Source organism: Macaca thibetana, chromosome 3 (genome assembly GCF_024542745.1).
Source record: "Macaca thibetana thibetana isolate TM-01 chromosome 3, ASM2454274v1, whole genome shotgun sequence".
NCBI classification, from domain to species: Eukaryota; Metazoa; Chordata; class Mammalia; order Primates; family Cercopithecidae; genus Macaca; species Macaca thibetana.
This window is the reverse complement of record NC_065580.1, coordinates 86,734,974-86,750,296: the sequence shown is the minus strand read 5'-3', so window position 1 is coordinate 86,750,296 and position 15,323 is coordinate 86,734,974. Positions and strand designations below refer to the sequence as shown.

The 15,323-nt window shown below is 37.1% G+C and overlaps 1 protein-coding gene across 3 annotated transcripts in view; it reads left to right on the top strand.

Annotated features, from left to right (window-relative positions):
• CRPPA (CDP-L-ribitol pyrophosphorylase A) overlaps positions 1-15,323 on the top strand; it is a 328,621-nt gene that overhangs the window by 272,270 nt on the left and 41,028 nt on the right. The window contains exons 10-11 of one of the 3 annotated variants that reach the window (XM_050785381.1): positions 3,518-3,586; positions 4,504-6,081. The exons of 1 other annotated variant lie outside the window; for it this stretch is intronic. In XM_050785381.1, the coding sequence (XP_050641338.1) occupies positions 3,518-3,538 (21 nt within the window). In that variant the 3' untranslated portion in view covers positions 3,539-3,586; positions 4,504-6,081. Of the gene's footprint in view, positions 1-3,517; positions 3,587-4,503; positions 6,082-15,323 lie in introns of those variants that run through there. One more of the 3 variants, XM_050785382.1, reaches the window with a different exon arrangement.

Genomic DNA, 15,323 nt, shown 5'->3' with positions numbered 1-15,323 from the left:
AGCATTTCTTGTCAGGCAGGTGTCAGGCAGGTCTAGTAGTGATGAACTTCCTCAGCTTTTATTTGTCTGGAAAGGACAAATAAAGAGATAAAGGAAAGTCTTTCTCTCCACTCTTGAATGACAGCTTTGCTGGATATAATATTTTTGGTTGGTAGCGTTTTTTGTTGTTGTTGTTTGTTTGAGGTTTTAAAATTTGTTTTCTCAGTACTTTGATTACATTTTCCCATTTTCTCTTGGCTTGAAAGGTTTCTGCTGAGAAATCCAGTCATAGTCATTTGGATGTTTGTATTTAACAACTCACTTTTCTCTTGCTGCTTTCAAAATTCTCTCATTGTCTTTGACTTCTGACAATTTGATGGTAATGTGACTGGGTGAAAACCTCTTAATTCCTCTTACTTGAGGTTCTTTGTACATTGAAGAGCTGGATGTTCAATTCCCTTCCCAGACATTGGGAGTTTTCTGTCATTATTTCTTTGAAAAAGCTTATTGCCGTTTCTCATTCTCTGCTTCTTTTGGTGCTCCCATAATGAATATGTTGCTTAATTTGATGCTGTTTCATTAATTAAATTGGATTTTTTCCATCTTTTTCTTTTCTTTTTTTCCTGTGAGTAATTTCAAATGACTTGTCTTTGAGCTCACTGATTATTTCTTCTGCTTGAGTCTGCTGTTAAAGATCTCTATTTGTTTATTTCAGGGATTATATTCTTCAGCTACAGGGTTTCTGGTTTTTTTTTATGATTGTTTTTATTTATAAGTTAAACTTCTAATTTTTCTCATATATTGTTTTCCTGGTTTTATTAAGTTGTTTGTCCACTTTCTCTTGTAGCTTATTGAGCTTTTTAAAGATTTTGAATTCTTTGTCAAGCCATTCATGATTGTTCATCTCCTTATTATTGGTTACTGAAGGTTTATTAGTTTCTTTTGATAGTGTCATATTTGCCTCATTCTTCATGTTTTGTATAACCTTGCATTGGTGTTTGTGCTTGTGAAACAGAAGACTCCTCTTTCATTTTTTTATAGACTGTTTTCAGTGGGTACAGACCTTCTTTAACCTGATAGGACTGTTTCTGGAATTGTACTTGGGTGAGATGGAGTAGGGTCCTATGGTTGTGCCAAGATCCTCACTCATATCCGCAGTTGTCAGGCCTATTACTAGGGGCACAGATTAGTGTAGCTTCCTTCAGGTTTCTGAGCATGTGTCTGCCAGGGCATGTCCCCAAACAGGTAGAACTGCTTCCAGATTATGGTAGCACAGGGATGGAGCGTAAGTCACTATGCTGCTTCAGGGACAGCAGTCAGGTCTGAGGTTCATAGGCCAAATCCTGGGGCACTTATGGTTTTGACTTCTGCTGGATTACTGGGTAAGCACAACAGCCTCCTGGCCAAGATAAGCCTGGAGCCTTGTGCTGCTTCAGAGGTTAAAGTTGGATCTGAGATTGGTACATCTGTGACCTGGAATGCCTATAGGTATGACTGCCGAGTCTGTCCCACAGAGTCTGGCCTAGCAACAGATGAAAGAAGTACACTGACACAGGTATTTTACCTGACAATGCAGGTAGGGGACCATACTGCTCAGGTCTACACTGCCGACGGGAGAATACAGCAGCCACTGAGAGAGTGCAGCTGCTGAGAATGCAGCAACCAACAGTGCAGCCCCCATAAGCCTGCCCCGCTCGCATTTATTTAGTACAGATTTAATGACAAAGGCTTGGAGCAAACACAATTTGTGGGAAATAAAACATTGTTGACCACCCCCCCACCACGTCACTGCCCTCCGCTCCTCCCTGCCCCCTGCACAGTAGAGAAGTCCTGTGTGTGAGTGATCAAAGGCCAGTTTTAGGACAACTTGAGTAAACAAGCTATTTAGATAAACTCCTCTGCATTCCATTGTACCTATACCCTAAGCCCCAGGGTAAGAACAGCGGCCTTCAGCTCATCCTTCCCCAAAGCTTTGCAAAACCTTCTGGCCTTCCAAGAAGGCTGGCATCTTTCCCTGAAACTTTTTCTTACAACTTTTCCCACCACTCTGACTGAACTCCTGCATATGACTTCTCCCAGCCCCCTTGGGCATGTCTCTAGACAGGTAGGACTGCCTTCGGCTGAAGTAGAATGGAGTTAGAAGTCAGGTCACAGTACTGCTTCAGGAACTTCAGTTGGGCCTAAGGTTGGCAGGCTCTGTTACTGTGGGCATGAATGGGCATGGCTCATCCCTGGATTGTTGTTGAAAGGGGCTCTTGGCAGGACTGGGGAGGAGTGGGACTGGAGCCTGCTCCACACAGGAACAAGATTGTTTCTATTCTGAAGCTGGTGTCAAGGTCTATGGGCTTGTTATCAATGTATAAGCCTGTCTTCTTAAAGCAGTCCTCCTGGGTCTTTGGCTCCACTAGAATTTTCTGCCCTCTACCTAAATTCCAAAGCTACACATAGGCACTTTGGTCTGTGGATAGCTGTCAGATATTTGTTTTTGTAGAGGGATTCAGTGTGAGGACCTCCTGTTCCCCCATCTTGTTAATATGCCCTCCAAATGTTCTGGATTCTAGTTCTGTTTCTTCGACATTACCCACCTTTCTTTTATTTTGTTGTTGTTTTTATTGTGACCAATGTAGTTCAGGTGTTGGTTATCACTTGGCAGGACAACTGCCATACTTTTCCAGATGTTACCCCTCTAGAGTTGTCTTTTCTGAAAATTGCCCTCCATTTTACAGTTTAAACATGTAACCATATCTTCTTATTCCATTGCTCTTTCCATTGCTAATGTGTTGTGCTACCATTAAGAGAGAGTGATGCTTGGTACGCTAGTGCTTTATACATAACTACAGAAACTAATAGCTCCATCATTCCCCTGTCAGAGAGCAATAGACTTTATTAATATTTCTTCAGTCAGAATTGGGTGTCCAGCATTTTAGGATTCCTTTGAGGAATGAGTAGCAGTTGTACATGCAGTGACCTTGTTGATACCTCATTTCAGGTGATCATAAACTGGTCTCTATGGATACTTATTATCCTCCTTACCCCTGGCTTAAATACATTTCTTACCTCATAGATTTCACTGCTTCCCTTTCTTTGCCCTGTATTTCCACTGACTTTAATATTGACATTGTTGTGCCAAAGAAGTTTTTTATTCCTTGAATGTCTTGTGATAAACCTTTCCTGAATGGTGGAAATGTTCACCTTGTAAATACCCAGAAACATACAGTTTCATCTCTTGTACTCTCAAGTGCTTCACTCCTAGAGAGGAAAATTGTCTGCAGATGAGGTTTTCTGTTTTTGTTTTATTTCTAAGATGTGATAATAATGGTGATGGTGGTAATGATTGTGATGCAGACTTTGGGTACTGCCTACTCTGTGCCAGGAACTGTTCTCAGTACCTTGTTTGCAATAACTCAGCCAAATACAAGGAAAGATATTTTTCTTTTTCCAACATTGTCAACTGTGAGCTTTGAATACAGTATAAAACTGCCAACCCTACCTAGTTACAAGTCTTTACTATAATTATTTTGTTCTTGATATATTTCAGGCATTTATTATTCACCTTTAAATCATCTTGGTGAATTGTTATCACAAACTTTATTTGAACATGAAAAAAGTAAGTTATAGGTGAATTAGCATTGAGATTCATTACTCTTTGTGCTAGTTATTTTATAATGCATTAATGTTCTAAAAATGCAAAATTGCTTAATACCTCATTAGAATTTAACACAGGATAGAATTTTGAATTATATATTATTCTCATGGGAAGAATTATTACAGATCTATACTACAGTTTAGATGTTGCATTTTAAGTAGGCTATGAAAGTGTCCAAGTGAATTTAAAATGATAGTGGGTAAATACAAACCTAGGAAAACTCTTATCACAGATTTTACTTAAATAAGTGGGAACTACTTTGGAAGATCTATTTGACCAAGAATAACTCAACATCTAAAAGTTTTACTAGCATGTATATTCAAATTACCAAGCAACTCAAATTGTAAATAGAGTTTTTCTCTTCCTGCACAATCTTTTTAATACAACAATGTAGAATTTCATTCTTCAAAGAAGAATCCTTCAAAGAGGAAACTGTTTCACATTAAGTGTTGTCCATTATTTAAATTAATATACAAGTTAGGTGGGAGGAGAGAGGGGAGAAGAAAAAAATAACTATTGAGTACTAGGCTTAGTACCTAGGTGATGAAATAATGTACAACAAACCTCTGTGACACAAGTTTACCTATGTAACAAACCTGCACATGTACCCCTGAACCTAAAATAGGAGCTAAAGAAAAGAAGAAAATTCTTTTGCCTTAGTTCAAATGTAGAAGCCAGTTTTTGGCTGTGGCAGAGTTCCTAGATGCCCCTTAATATTCATTCTCGTTTGTGTCTCTTAGTAACAGAACTTGTGGAGCTAGCTATGCCATTTAATTTAAATTCTGTTCACGTGTACATATGACGTGTATAATTTCTTGGTGGTTTTCTTAAAGAGAAAGGTGATTCTCCTTCCCCTTCCCCTATTTTCTCTCTTACAGGCTGAAATTCAACCATGAGAGTGGGCCATCTATGACAGTGTGTGTGAGGACAATGATGTAGGATGGCAGGGTGACAGGATAGAGGACAGTCTGACCCAAGGAGCCCCACACGAGCACTTGACACCCAACCTCTGAAAATAAATTTCTGTTTTCTTCAAGCCAGAAAAAGAGTAATGTGCAAGTTGAATGTTTGACATTGGTAGATGAGTACATGCATATATTATACTGAGTGGAAAATCAAGGCTTATAAAATCACTTATACAGATGCTTGGCTTGAGTTTTTCTTATGCAGTTTCAAATGTAGTGATTAAACAATCCTTCTAACACCCTGATGCTTACTAGCTTGAGAAGGATTAAGAATTATAGCAAATAATAGAATAATATTATGCCTTTTTGATATGCCCTGTAAAATGAAGTGTTTTATTATTCATATTAGCTCACTTAAATTATGTTGTGTTTAATATTTCAGATTTTTTAGTTTTGTTGAACACTAAATAAAAATTTCTGAATAGCTGTTAATTAGGATCTATTTTTTAGTTTATTTGCATAAATTACAGAAGAATAGATGGAAAAAATGGTTCTTGATAATTTTTACAAATCAGATGCTGTTGATTAAATATTTCAGAATGCATATATTAAAACCTAGGTTTCAAAATAATTTATTTATAAATTGGTGTTTTCTTTTTCTTATAAAGGGTTTAGGAAGATACAGGAGTTTTGGAGTACTCAAATGCAATTGGAGTGAAAAAGCAGCCATAGACAAATCATAAATAAATGGACAGCTGTGTCCCAATGGCACTTGAATTATAAAAACTTGGTCGGAGGGCAACAGTTTCTTGACCTCTGGTCTAAGATGCCAATCGACATAGAAAGAAGACACGGGAAACGAGATCTTAGACAAGTGGGGATGTTTACTCTAGGCAAGGTTCTTAATATCAGGTCCATTAGTCAGTTTTAGGCATTCACAAGCAAATGTTGTATACTGGTTCCTTTTTCATGTGAAATGTTCCATGCTTATCCTTAGTGCTTGGGGCATACTGGGTGCTCAAAAAACAGTTTGATAAACAATAAATGAATGAATAGTTCTTAGTATTTCATGACCTGTTAAAGGTATTCTATCGGTAAGAAATGGCAGAAATTTATAAATAAACATTCTGGACTACTGGAAAAGATATACAGGAGATGCTGGGGAATTTTTGATACCCGTTGAAACTGCTGTCTGCAAAAATTTCAAACCTGATGAAAGTCTCCTGTGAGTCAGAAAGGGCGTCCTATACAAGATTGAAATAAAAAGCATTATATAAGATCATAGTTTGCAAACTGCTCTGCAGAAGTACTTGACAGATTGCCTCTGGGACTTCTGTTGATTCAACTTCATGTGTTATATCCTTATGTCCTGTGTAATAATTTGTATGACTAAAGCATATACGGCCATACTTCTTAAAAATCAGTAGTGTAGGACTGGACGCGGTGGGTCATGCCTGTAATCCTAGCACTCTGGGAGGCCAAGGCCAGTGGATTGCCTGAGCTTAGGAGTTTGAGACCAGCCTGGGCAACATGGTGAAATTCCATCTCTACTAAAATACAAAACAAAACAAAAAAATTAGCCTGGCATTGCCTGGCATGGTGGTACACGCCTGTAGTACCAGCTACTCAGGAGCCCGGGAGGCGGACATTGTAGTGAACTGAGATCACACCACTGTACTCCAGCCTGGGCAACAGAGTGAGACTCTGTCTCTCAATGAATAATTGATTAATTAAAAAGTAAAAACAAGTATTTATAATAACATAAATATGGTATTTTTCATTTTTACTCTATCTTGTGTAGTATTCCTTTGAGTATATTTAATCAAAAATAATAATTTTACTTGACTTTTTTTTTTAACAGAAATCTTAATGGTGTCAAGATACTAGTAATCTTAAATTTAATTTTGTCTGTGAGAAGTATGGCTAACCAGACAGAGTATGTCAAACAAGATACTTTTCTGCATCTTGTAGCAGATTATCTGCTCTGCAAAAGTAATGAAATTCTGGGTGGCTAATCTTTAAATACCAAAATAGAACGTTATACTAAGTATCTATGTTGGGAATATTTAAATTGTGTTAATTCTTAAATCATGTGGCAGAGTTGAGCCTGGGTAATTCAAGGGACACATTTCTTTTCCTTTCTTCCTTTATTGATCGATTTTTCCTGTGTTTACTATGTTCCAGGCAAAAGGGATCCAAAGGCAAGTATAATCAAGTTGAAAGAGAAAGATAGAAGCTTCTCGTTTCTAGACAGCATTTCTATTTTAAATTATTATATTGGTGCAAAAGTAATTGCAGTTTTTAACATTAAAATTTATCGCAAAAACTACAGTAACTTTTGTACCAGCCTAATATTTTAGTGTTAATATTATTTAAATATGAAAAACACATTATATAAGGTTTTAAATTTACCTTTACCCCCAGTAATATCAAATGAATCAGTCATAAAGTGTGTATGAGAATTAACTTCATAACATGTTATATTTGATTAGGACTTTCTTAGACTTTTCATTTAAACCTTAGACAAATTCTGGCATGAACAGGTAGGTTCAGGGATGTACAGGTCAAGTTTTGTTGTCTCTGATTTGCAAAAGGAAAAAAATTAAAAAGCGTAATGATTTACCCAAGGTCACAATGTTCTTAAGTCTCAGATCTTTGACTAGACTACTCTTTCCACCCCCTTGTATTCCTCCAAATACTCCACGTTGCCTCTTCCTCAATTATTAGTTTTAATGGCTTTCTCGTTTGAAGTGAGCTCATAAAGGGGGTAAATTGGCCAGGCGTGGTGGCTCACATCTGTAATCCCAGCACTTTGGGAGGCCAAGGCGGGTGCATCACTTAGGAGTTAGAGACCAGCCTGACCAGCATAGTGAAAACCTGTATCTACTAAAAATACAAAAATTAGCTGGATGTGGTGGTGGGCACCTGCAATCCCAGCTACTCGGGAGGCTGAGGCAGGAGAATCACTTGAAACTGGGAGGCAGAGGTTGCAGTGAGACGAGATCATGCCATTGTACTCTCGCCTAGGTGACAGGAGCGAAACTATATCTCAAAACAAAACAAAAAAACAATGTGTGTGTGGGGTAAGTGGGCCCTTTACAATATTTAATAGATATTTTAACTCATTCTTACTCTCTACCATTGGTCAAAGTATAAGATAATTTTAAAGAAAATTATACTATTCTTTAATTTCGTAAGATGTAGACTTTTTTTTTTTTTTTTTGAGACGGAGTCTCGCTCTGTCGCCCGGGCTGGAGTGCAGTGGCGCGATCTTGGCTCACTGCAAGCTCTGCCTCCTGGGTTCATGCCATTCTCCTGCCTCAGCCTCCAGAGTATCTGGGACTACAGGCGCCCGCCACCATGCCCAGCTAATTCTTTGTATTTTTAATAGAGACGGGGTTTCACTGTGTTAGCCAGGATAATCTCGATCTCCTGACTTCATGATCCACCCGCTTTGACCTCACTAACTGCTGGGATTACAGGCCTGAACCACCGTGCCCGGCCAGATGTAAACATTTTTATTTATATAATGAGAAAAGTATATCAAAGCCATCAAATTACATTTTTTCCCCTGTTTTTATGCTTTGGAGCTTGTGTAGGATTGCAGTTACAACAAGCTCACTTCTAATTGATGGTAGCTAAAACATGAAACTGATGGTAGCTAAAACAGGTTAATATAGGTAAATGTAGACTTGCAGTATAATTTAGATATCCTCTCATGTTCACATAAAAGCTTTTAAATGATTCTAAAATATTCTTGGTATACAGTTTTAGCTTTTCCCCTTTTCTGTGAGATGTAGTACCTTTACCAGTGCTATCCTTGCACAGACAAATTCTCTTCTTGAGGTATTGTAGATATTTCAGCTGTAAACCAATTGTTCTACCTGAAAGTTTATTATTGTAGGTGGTAACTAAACAGCATACATTCTTTAGAAGTGATTATCTTGTTTTCACATAAATATCTTTAGCTATAAAGGTTTTGGATGGAGAAGTAAGTCAAATATATATACATATAAATGGTTGACATAGTTTATGATCTTTTAACTTTGCTGACTTTCACAGCATGCTGGTTTTATTGTTGTCTTAATATTTATGTTGTCTATTTCTTGTCACTTCAAAAAAGAATAAAGCTTATGCTGTAAAATATTTTCCTATAGGATATTTTCTTAGGTTTTAATGAAGCATTACTAGTTTAATGAACACTCAGGGCTCATATTTTGTATAAAATTTTAATTACAAGCATTTATTATACAATTCATCATGGTTTGTGTACTGCATACATTGTGGTAATAAAAAAGCAAAGGTTATAGTTATCTTTAAGTCTGGTGCAGAATTGTTTATTTTATTTTATTTTTTTTATTTTATTTTTTATTATACTTTAAGTTCTAGGGTACATATGCATAACGTGCAGGTTTGTTACATATGTATACTTGTGCCATGTTGGTGTGCTGCACCCATCAACTCGTCATTTACATCAGGTATAACTCCCAAAACAATCCCTCCCCCCTCCCCCCTCCCCATGATAGGCCCCGGTGTGTGATGTTCCCCTTCCAGAGTCCAAGTGATCTCATTGTTCAGTTCCCACCTATGAGTGAGAACATGCGGTGTTTGGTTTTCTGTTCTTGCGATAGTTTGCTGAGAATGATGGTTTCCAGCTGCATCCATGTCCCTACAAAGGACACAAACTCATCCTTTTTTATGGCTGCATAGTATTCCATGGTGTATATGTGCCACATTTTCTTAATCCAATCTGTCACTGATGGACATTTGGGTTGATTCCAAGTCTTTGCTACTGTGAATAGTGCCGCAATAAACATACATGTGCATGTGTCTTTATAGCAGCATGATTTATAATCCTTTGGGTATATACCCAGTAATGGGATGACTGGGTCTTATGGTACTTCTAGTTCTGGATCCTTGAGGAATCGCCCAGAATTGTTTATTAAGTTTATTCCCAAGATAGTTTTCTGTAGGAAATGCTTACAAAAAAATAAAACCATCAAAATATTGGATATTCTAATAAAAACTGAAGTATAGGATCAGTCTAATTGAAAGAAAAGTTAAATGTCTTGTTGGAATCAGATAATTGAAAATCAGTTTAAATATTATATAGTATTCTTAATCATATGCTAATAAAAGGATATTTGGTGTAGCTGTCTCTGAAATTCAGCCCTCCTTTGAATGTTTAATTTTGAATACTATCTTTGTTGCTATTGTCATTTTTTAAAAAGTTAATACGTGAGCCCTTTTTTTAGAGAACAAGTTTTAAAATACAGCAATATATCAAATAAAGATAAAATGTTTTCCTTCATCCATTTGTTCTACTTCTTTCCTGAGGTGTCTTAGTCTGTTTGGGCTGTTGTAAGCTATACACTAGGTAGCTTATAAACAATAGAAATTTATTTCTTGTAGTTTCGGAAGCTGAGAATTTCAAGGTCAAGCCCTGGCATATTCAGTGTTTGGTGAGGACCTGATGCGTGGTTCATAGACAGTGAGTGCCTCCTGCGTGTTTCCTCACATGGAAGATGAGCGAGACAGCTTTCTGGAGCTTCTTTAAGCAGCATATTAATCCCATTCGTGAAGTCTCTTAGATATCATAATCTAGACATAAATTTTAAAAGATATATATCCTATTTTTAAGAGATCTATGTGTACAAAATGTTTGTGTATGTGTGTATATGTGTATAAACTTCCTACTACTCTCACTCCAATAAACAATGGACACCTTCTTTCTCTCAGGAAATCATCTTAGTGAAGGTCTTATATCCACATATTTAACGTAATGGAGACAGCTGGAAATAAAGATGTTTGTGCCCAACAGTAATTATGAGTTCCTTAAGAATGTGTGATATTTAGCAACTGTTGGCAATAATTTGTATTGTAACTCTGTTTCAGGATCTACGTATTTGAAGTCAGTCTAGTTTGTAATTGGGTCCTTCTTGAACTTCAAAACGGATACAACATTGTCACAAAAAGAATAGTTTTCTGAATTCAGATGGAACTGATTTTAATACCCAGGACCATTATTTGTTTTTAAACTTGGATGAGATACTTAATCTTTGTGAAGTTTATTTTCCTCATTTGCAAAACTGAAATAATGTTCTTATCTCATGGTTATTAAGTGTATTGAATGAGTTAATTTACAAACTTGATAAAAAGCATGCAAGAAATCTTAGTTCAGATCTACATTTAAATACCTCAAATGGATTTTTATACTTTTAAAATATCAATTTCTAATTTGTAGTAAAAGATGTAATACTTAATTTTACATGGTCAAAGTGAATTATGAACTTCATTTTGCATTTCATCTACTCTTCCACATTAGTTGGTTTCAAGTATTACATAAGTGTACTTTTTATCTAAGAAGGGAACATTGAAGAGCTGTTAAGAAGTAGTCCCAATAACGCGAGAATTTGGGAGACAGAATAGATGCCAATTGTAAAGAAAACAGCGTGCCTGTCTACTTTTGTTCCTGGGAGGAAGATGTGAATCTTCCGTCTGCCGAGGCCACATGAGGGAAAATGATACATAAATACATAATAAAGGGCACCATAAGAATTTTCATGCTCCAGAGATAAACAGAAAATCACTAACACATACAAGTTAAAAATAGTTATGGAAATAGTTTTTCATGGGAGATTAACAACTGAAGCCCCAAATGTTTGTGGTTGCTCATATGGAAATTGCTTTGTTAGATGAATGTACTGACTGGGCAAGAAGTAGTCAATAATTTGTGTGAGTTGTTACTTTCAAAGTACAAGTTTCTATGGAAGGTGGCTCTGATTTCAGATAAAGTTGCATACCTTGGTAGAATTATTTATTTATTTATTTATTTTTGGCTTTTGAATCATTTATGAGCAGAATTTTCCTTTTCTAAGGGAAAAGAATAACCTTCCCTCTGGCGTTGTTTTTTTTAATCAGAATGTAATGTTTCTGTATGCTTCTTTAAGTGTTCATAACAAGTTCATAGATCCCAAAAGGGATTGAGGAATTATTTCTGGTGGTCTTTGGGTCTAATTGCTGCCAGCTGAGGAAGCAGAATTCCAAATAATTTGAAGAAACTTTCACAAAAAAACCCACTTAACATAATTATAAGGCATAAAGGCTCAATATAGAGTTTATATAATAAAATCTTACCTAACCACAAAACATTCAAGGACCAGTCAAGCAGAGGTCTTCACAAAGGTATATGTTAACACTTTGCTTGACACTGTCCTTGTTTAGATTTATTAAAACCTTCTGGCTATGCATTTTAGATTAATCCTGTTTTAAAAACCTTTGCAAAGTTTTTCTGTTTTGTTGTGAGCAATTCAAAGAGCATGTAACAATTGATGTAAACATGATCTTCAAAAGTTAGAAAATCATTCATCCATCCCCATTGCTTCCTCCAGGAATACTGGAATAATATGGCTTTGAGATATTGGCCAAGGGTTCCTAGTGTTAGTTATTTATGAATTTAATATAGTGTGTTCCACTTAAAGAAAACATAATACAAAAATCCAGACAACAAAACAGGTATATGAGTAAGTGATCATAATATAAAATTTTTTCTGTATTTTTCAGAAAAATTTTACATAGTATTCACTTAAATCTTTTCACATTACCTTTGCTTTATGATTAGATTTAGTTGTGTGTACTTTTCAAGAGCATTTCTAATATTTTGACAATTAAGGAATTTGCACATGATCTGGCTGTGATTCAATTGTAATTTACAAAAGCAAGTCTTAGAAATATCAGGGTTGCCCATATTTTTAGGTCATTTCTGTTATTTAATCTTATTTTTGTTTTTACTTATCTGTTGAAACTTCAGAAAGTGTTCTTGATTATTGATTATTATACCCTTGAACAACATTGGGTTAGGAGCATTGACCCTCATGCAGTCAAATGTATGTAAAACTTTTGACTCCCCAAAAACTTGACTACTAACCTACTGTTGACCAGATGCCTTACCGATAACATAATTGATTAATACATATCTTGTATGCCAGCAATCCCCAATCTTTTTGGCACCACGGACCAGTTTCATGGAAGACCATTTTTCTACAGACGGGTCGGTGGGAGGATGGTTTCAGGGTGATTCAAGTGTATTACATTTATCATTAGATTCTAACAGGCTATGGACTGGTAGTGGTCTGTGGCCTGGGGGTTGCAGACCCCTGTTGTATGCTGTATGTATTATATACTGTATTCTTACAATAAAGTAAGCTAGGGAAAATATGTTAAGAAAATCATAAGGAGGATGTTAAGAAGATGTTAAGAAAATCATAAGGACATGTGCAACACCGTATTTGTTGATATGGTAAGTTTACCTCATCTCTTACTTTACAAGATGAATCCTCTGAAATGGAAGGCATCCTCAGCTGCAGACCTAAATCTATGATACATATCAAGCATTTCAGCTATTTTGTTTGGTAATGCCATGACTTTTCTTAACTTTTTGAGAGCACTTCCAGCATCATCAGTGGTATTTTGTATAGCTCCCCTGGTGTTATGCAAGGTTTACAGTATTACACTAAATGTGATGAAAAATACCTAAGAACCATGGGAGATCACTTTTTACTATAATAACACATTTTACTGGAGAGATGAACTGCTCATGTGGAGATGATTAACATCACACAGCATTTTAGCAGATACTTACAACACTCAAGCCCACTGAAATAGCAACAGGAGGTGTCTGTGAAATTATTACAGTAGTATAGTATGTATTACACTTAATTTTATGCAGTTGTAGCTTAATACTATAAATTTGTTTCTCTTGACTGCAAGTGGTGCTGTGTACTGTCTTACTGTCTGTAAATGGTTGTATGCATTGAGTTTGATAAATTTTAACTTTCTTTTTTTTTTTTTTTTTTTTTTTGAGACAGACACTTTGTCACCTAGGCTGGAGTGCGGTGGTGTGATCTTAACTCTCTGCAACCTCCACCTCCTGGGATCAAGCAATTCTCATGCCTCAGTCTCCCAAGTAGCTGGGACTATAGTAATGCACTATCATACCCAACTAACTTTTTTTATTTTTAGTACAGATGAGATTTCACCATGTTGACCAGGCTAGTCTTGAACTCCTGACCTCAAGTGCTTTGACCTTCCAGGCTCAAGTGATCCCCCCGCCTCAGTATCCCAAGTAGCTGGAACTACAGACACCAGCCACTATGCTTGACTAACTTTTGAATTTTTTGCAGACACATGGTCTTGCTATGTTTCCCAGACTGGTCTCAAACTCCTAAGCTCAGGCAGTCCTCCCACATCAGCCACTCAGAGTGCTGGGACTTCAGGCCTGAACCACCATGCCCAGCCAAATATTAACTTTTTACAATAGATTTGGGCGTATTTTGTTGTAGTAAATGATAAAACAGACTAGCATCTACATATATTTTGTGCATTCATGACATACCTAACTTTTTATTTTTTTGGTATTTCTAGGCTACAGTGTTTTCCAATTTTTACAAATTATTGCAAATCTCCAAAGAATTTTTCAGTAAATTTCCTTTTAAAAAATTTGCATATAAGTAAACCCATGCAGTTCAAGCTTATGTGGTTCAAGAGTCAACGGTATTATAAAACCTATTATAGACTTTAGTTTCATATGAAGAAATAATTTAATCTCTTTTTCACTTTCTACCTCTTTCTCACCTCATTAAAACATATACTTCTCTAACTTTACATTTTTGAGTACTGTTTTCCCTTTACAAAGTCCTGAGTCATTCTGAATCCTTTCTATTCTCTTTCAATGAGAATTCTATATATACTTTCTTCATTATATGTGTAAGACTCATTTGTTTAGATCCTGTCTTCATCACCGTAGTCAAGGTCTCCTGAGGCAAATTGTTCTCTAGCTGGGAACCTGTGAAACAAACATGTTATATGTTTCCAAAATACAGTGATGTTACAGACATACGGTGGACATCGCCACTCTGAAAGAGAATAATAGAAAAGAAGAAAGGAGTAACCAGTCCTAAGTAAGTCCAAAACCTAAGGCAAATGCCATTAGATCATAAGGCTCAAGATCGCTCTTTGGTTCCATACTCTTTTCTCTAGGCCAGTGGAGCTGGCAGTCTTACCCCTACAGCTTTGCCAGGCAGGAGGTGGTTCCCCAAGGCTGTAGGTATTCCCACCCACTGCAGCTCCGCTAGGCATTGCCCTCATGGAAGCTATTTGCAGTACCCCTTCCCCTATAGTGGTTCACTGCCTAGGGTTTGCCCTACTGGCTTGGGTCCTATACTGTAACTCTCCACGGGTGGGATTCCAAGCCTGAAGCTCTGCCTGATGTCCTTTGAAACTTAAGTGGTGGCTGGGTGCAGTGGCTCGCTCACACCTGCGCTTTTGGGAGGCCAAACTGGGCGGATCACTTGAGCTCGGGACCTTGGGAGCTTGAGACCAGCCTGGGTAACATGGTGAGACTCCGTCTACAAAAACTACAAAAATGTGCTGGGCATGGTGGTGCAGCCTGTAGTTCCATTTACCTGAGGGACTGAGGCAGGGGAATCACTTGAACCCCGGAGGTTAAGGCTGCAGTGAGCCAAGATTGTACCACTGCACTGCAACCTAGGGCATAAAGTGAGACCCTGTCTCAAAAAAGAAAAATCTACGTAGAGAAAGCCTTGACACCCGGGCACTCTGCACATGGCTGCCAAAATGTGCTGACTTTGTACTCCAAAGTGGGCTTCCACCATATCCCAGGTCACATTTCAGCCCACTGGAGCTGTACCTGGGGCAACCACTTTATAACAAGAATCACCTTTCCTCCAGTTTCCAATAACATGTTTCTAATTTCTATCTCAGACTTCATTAGA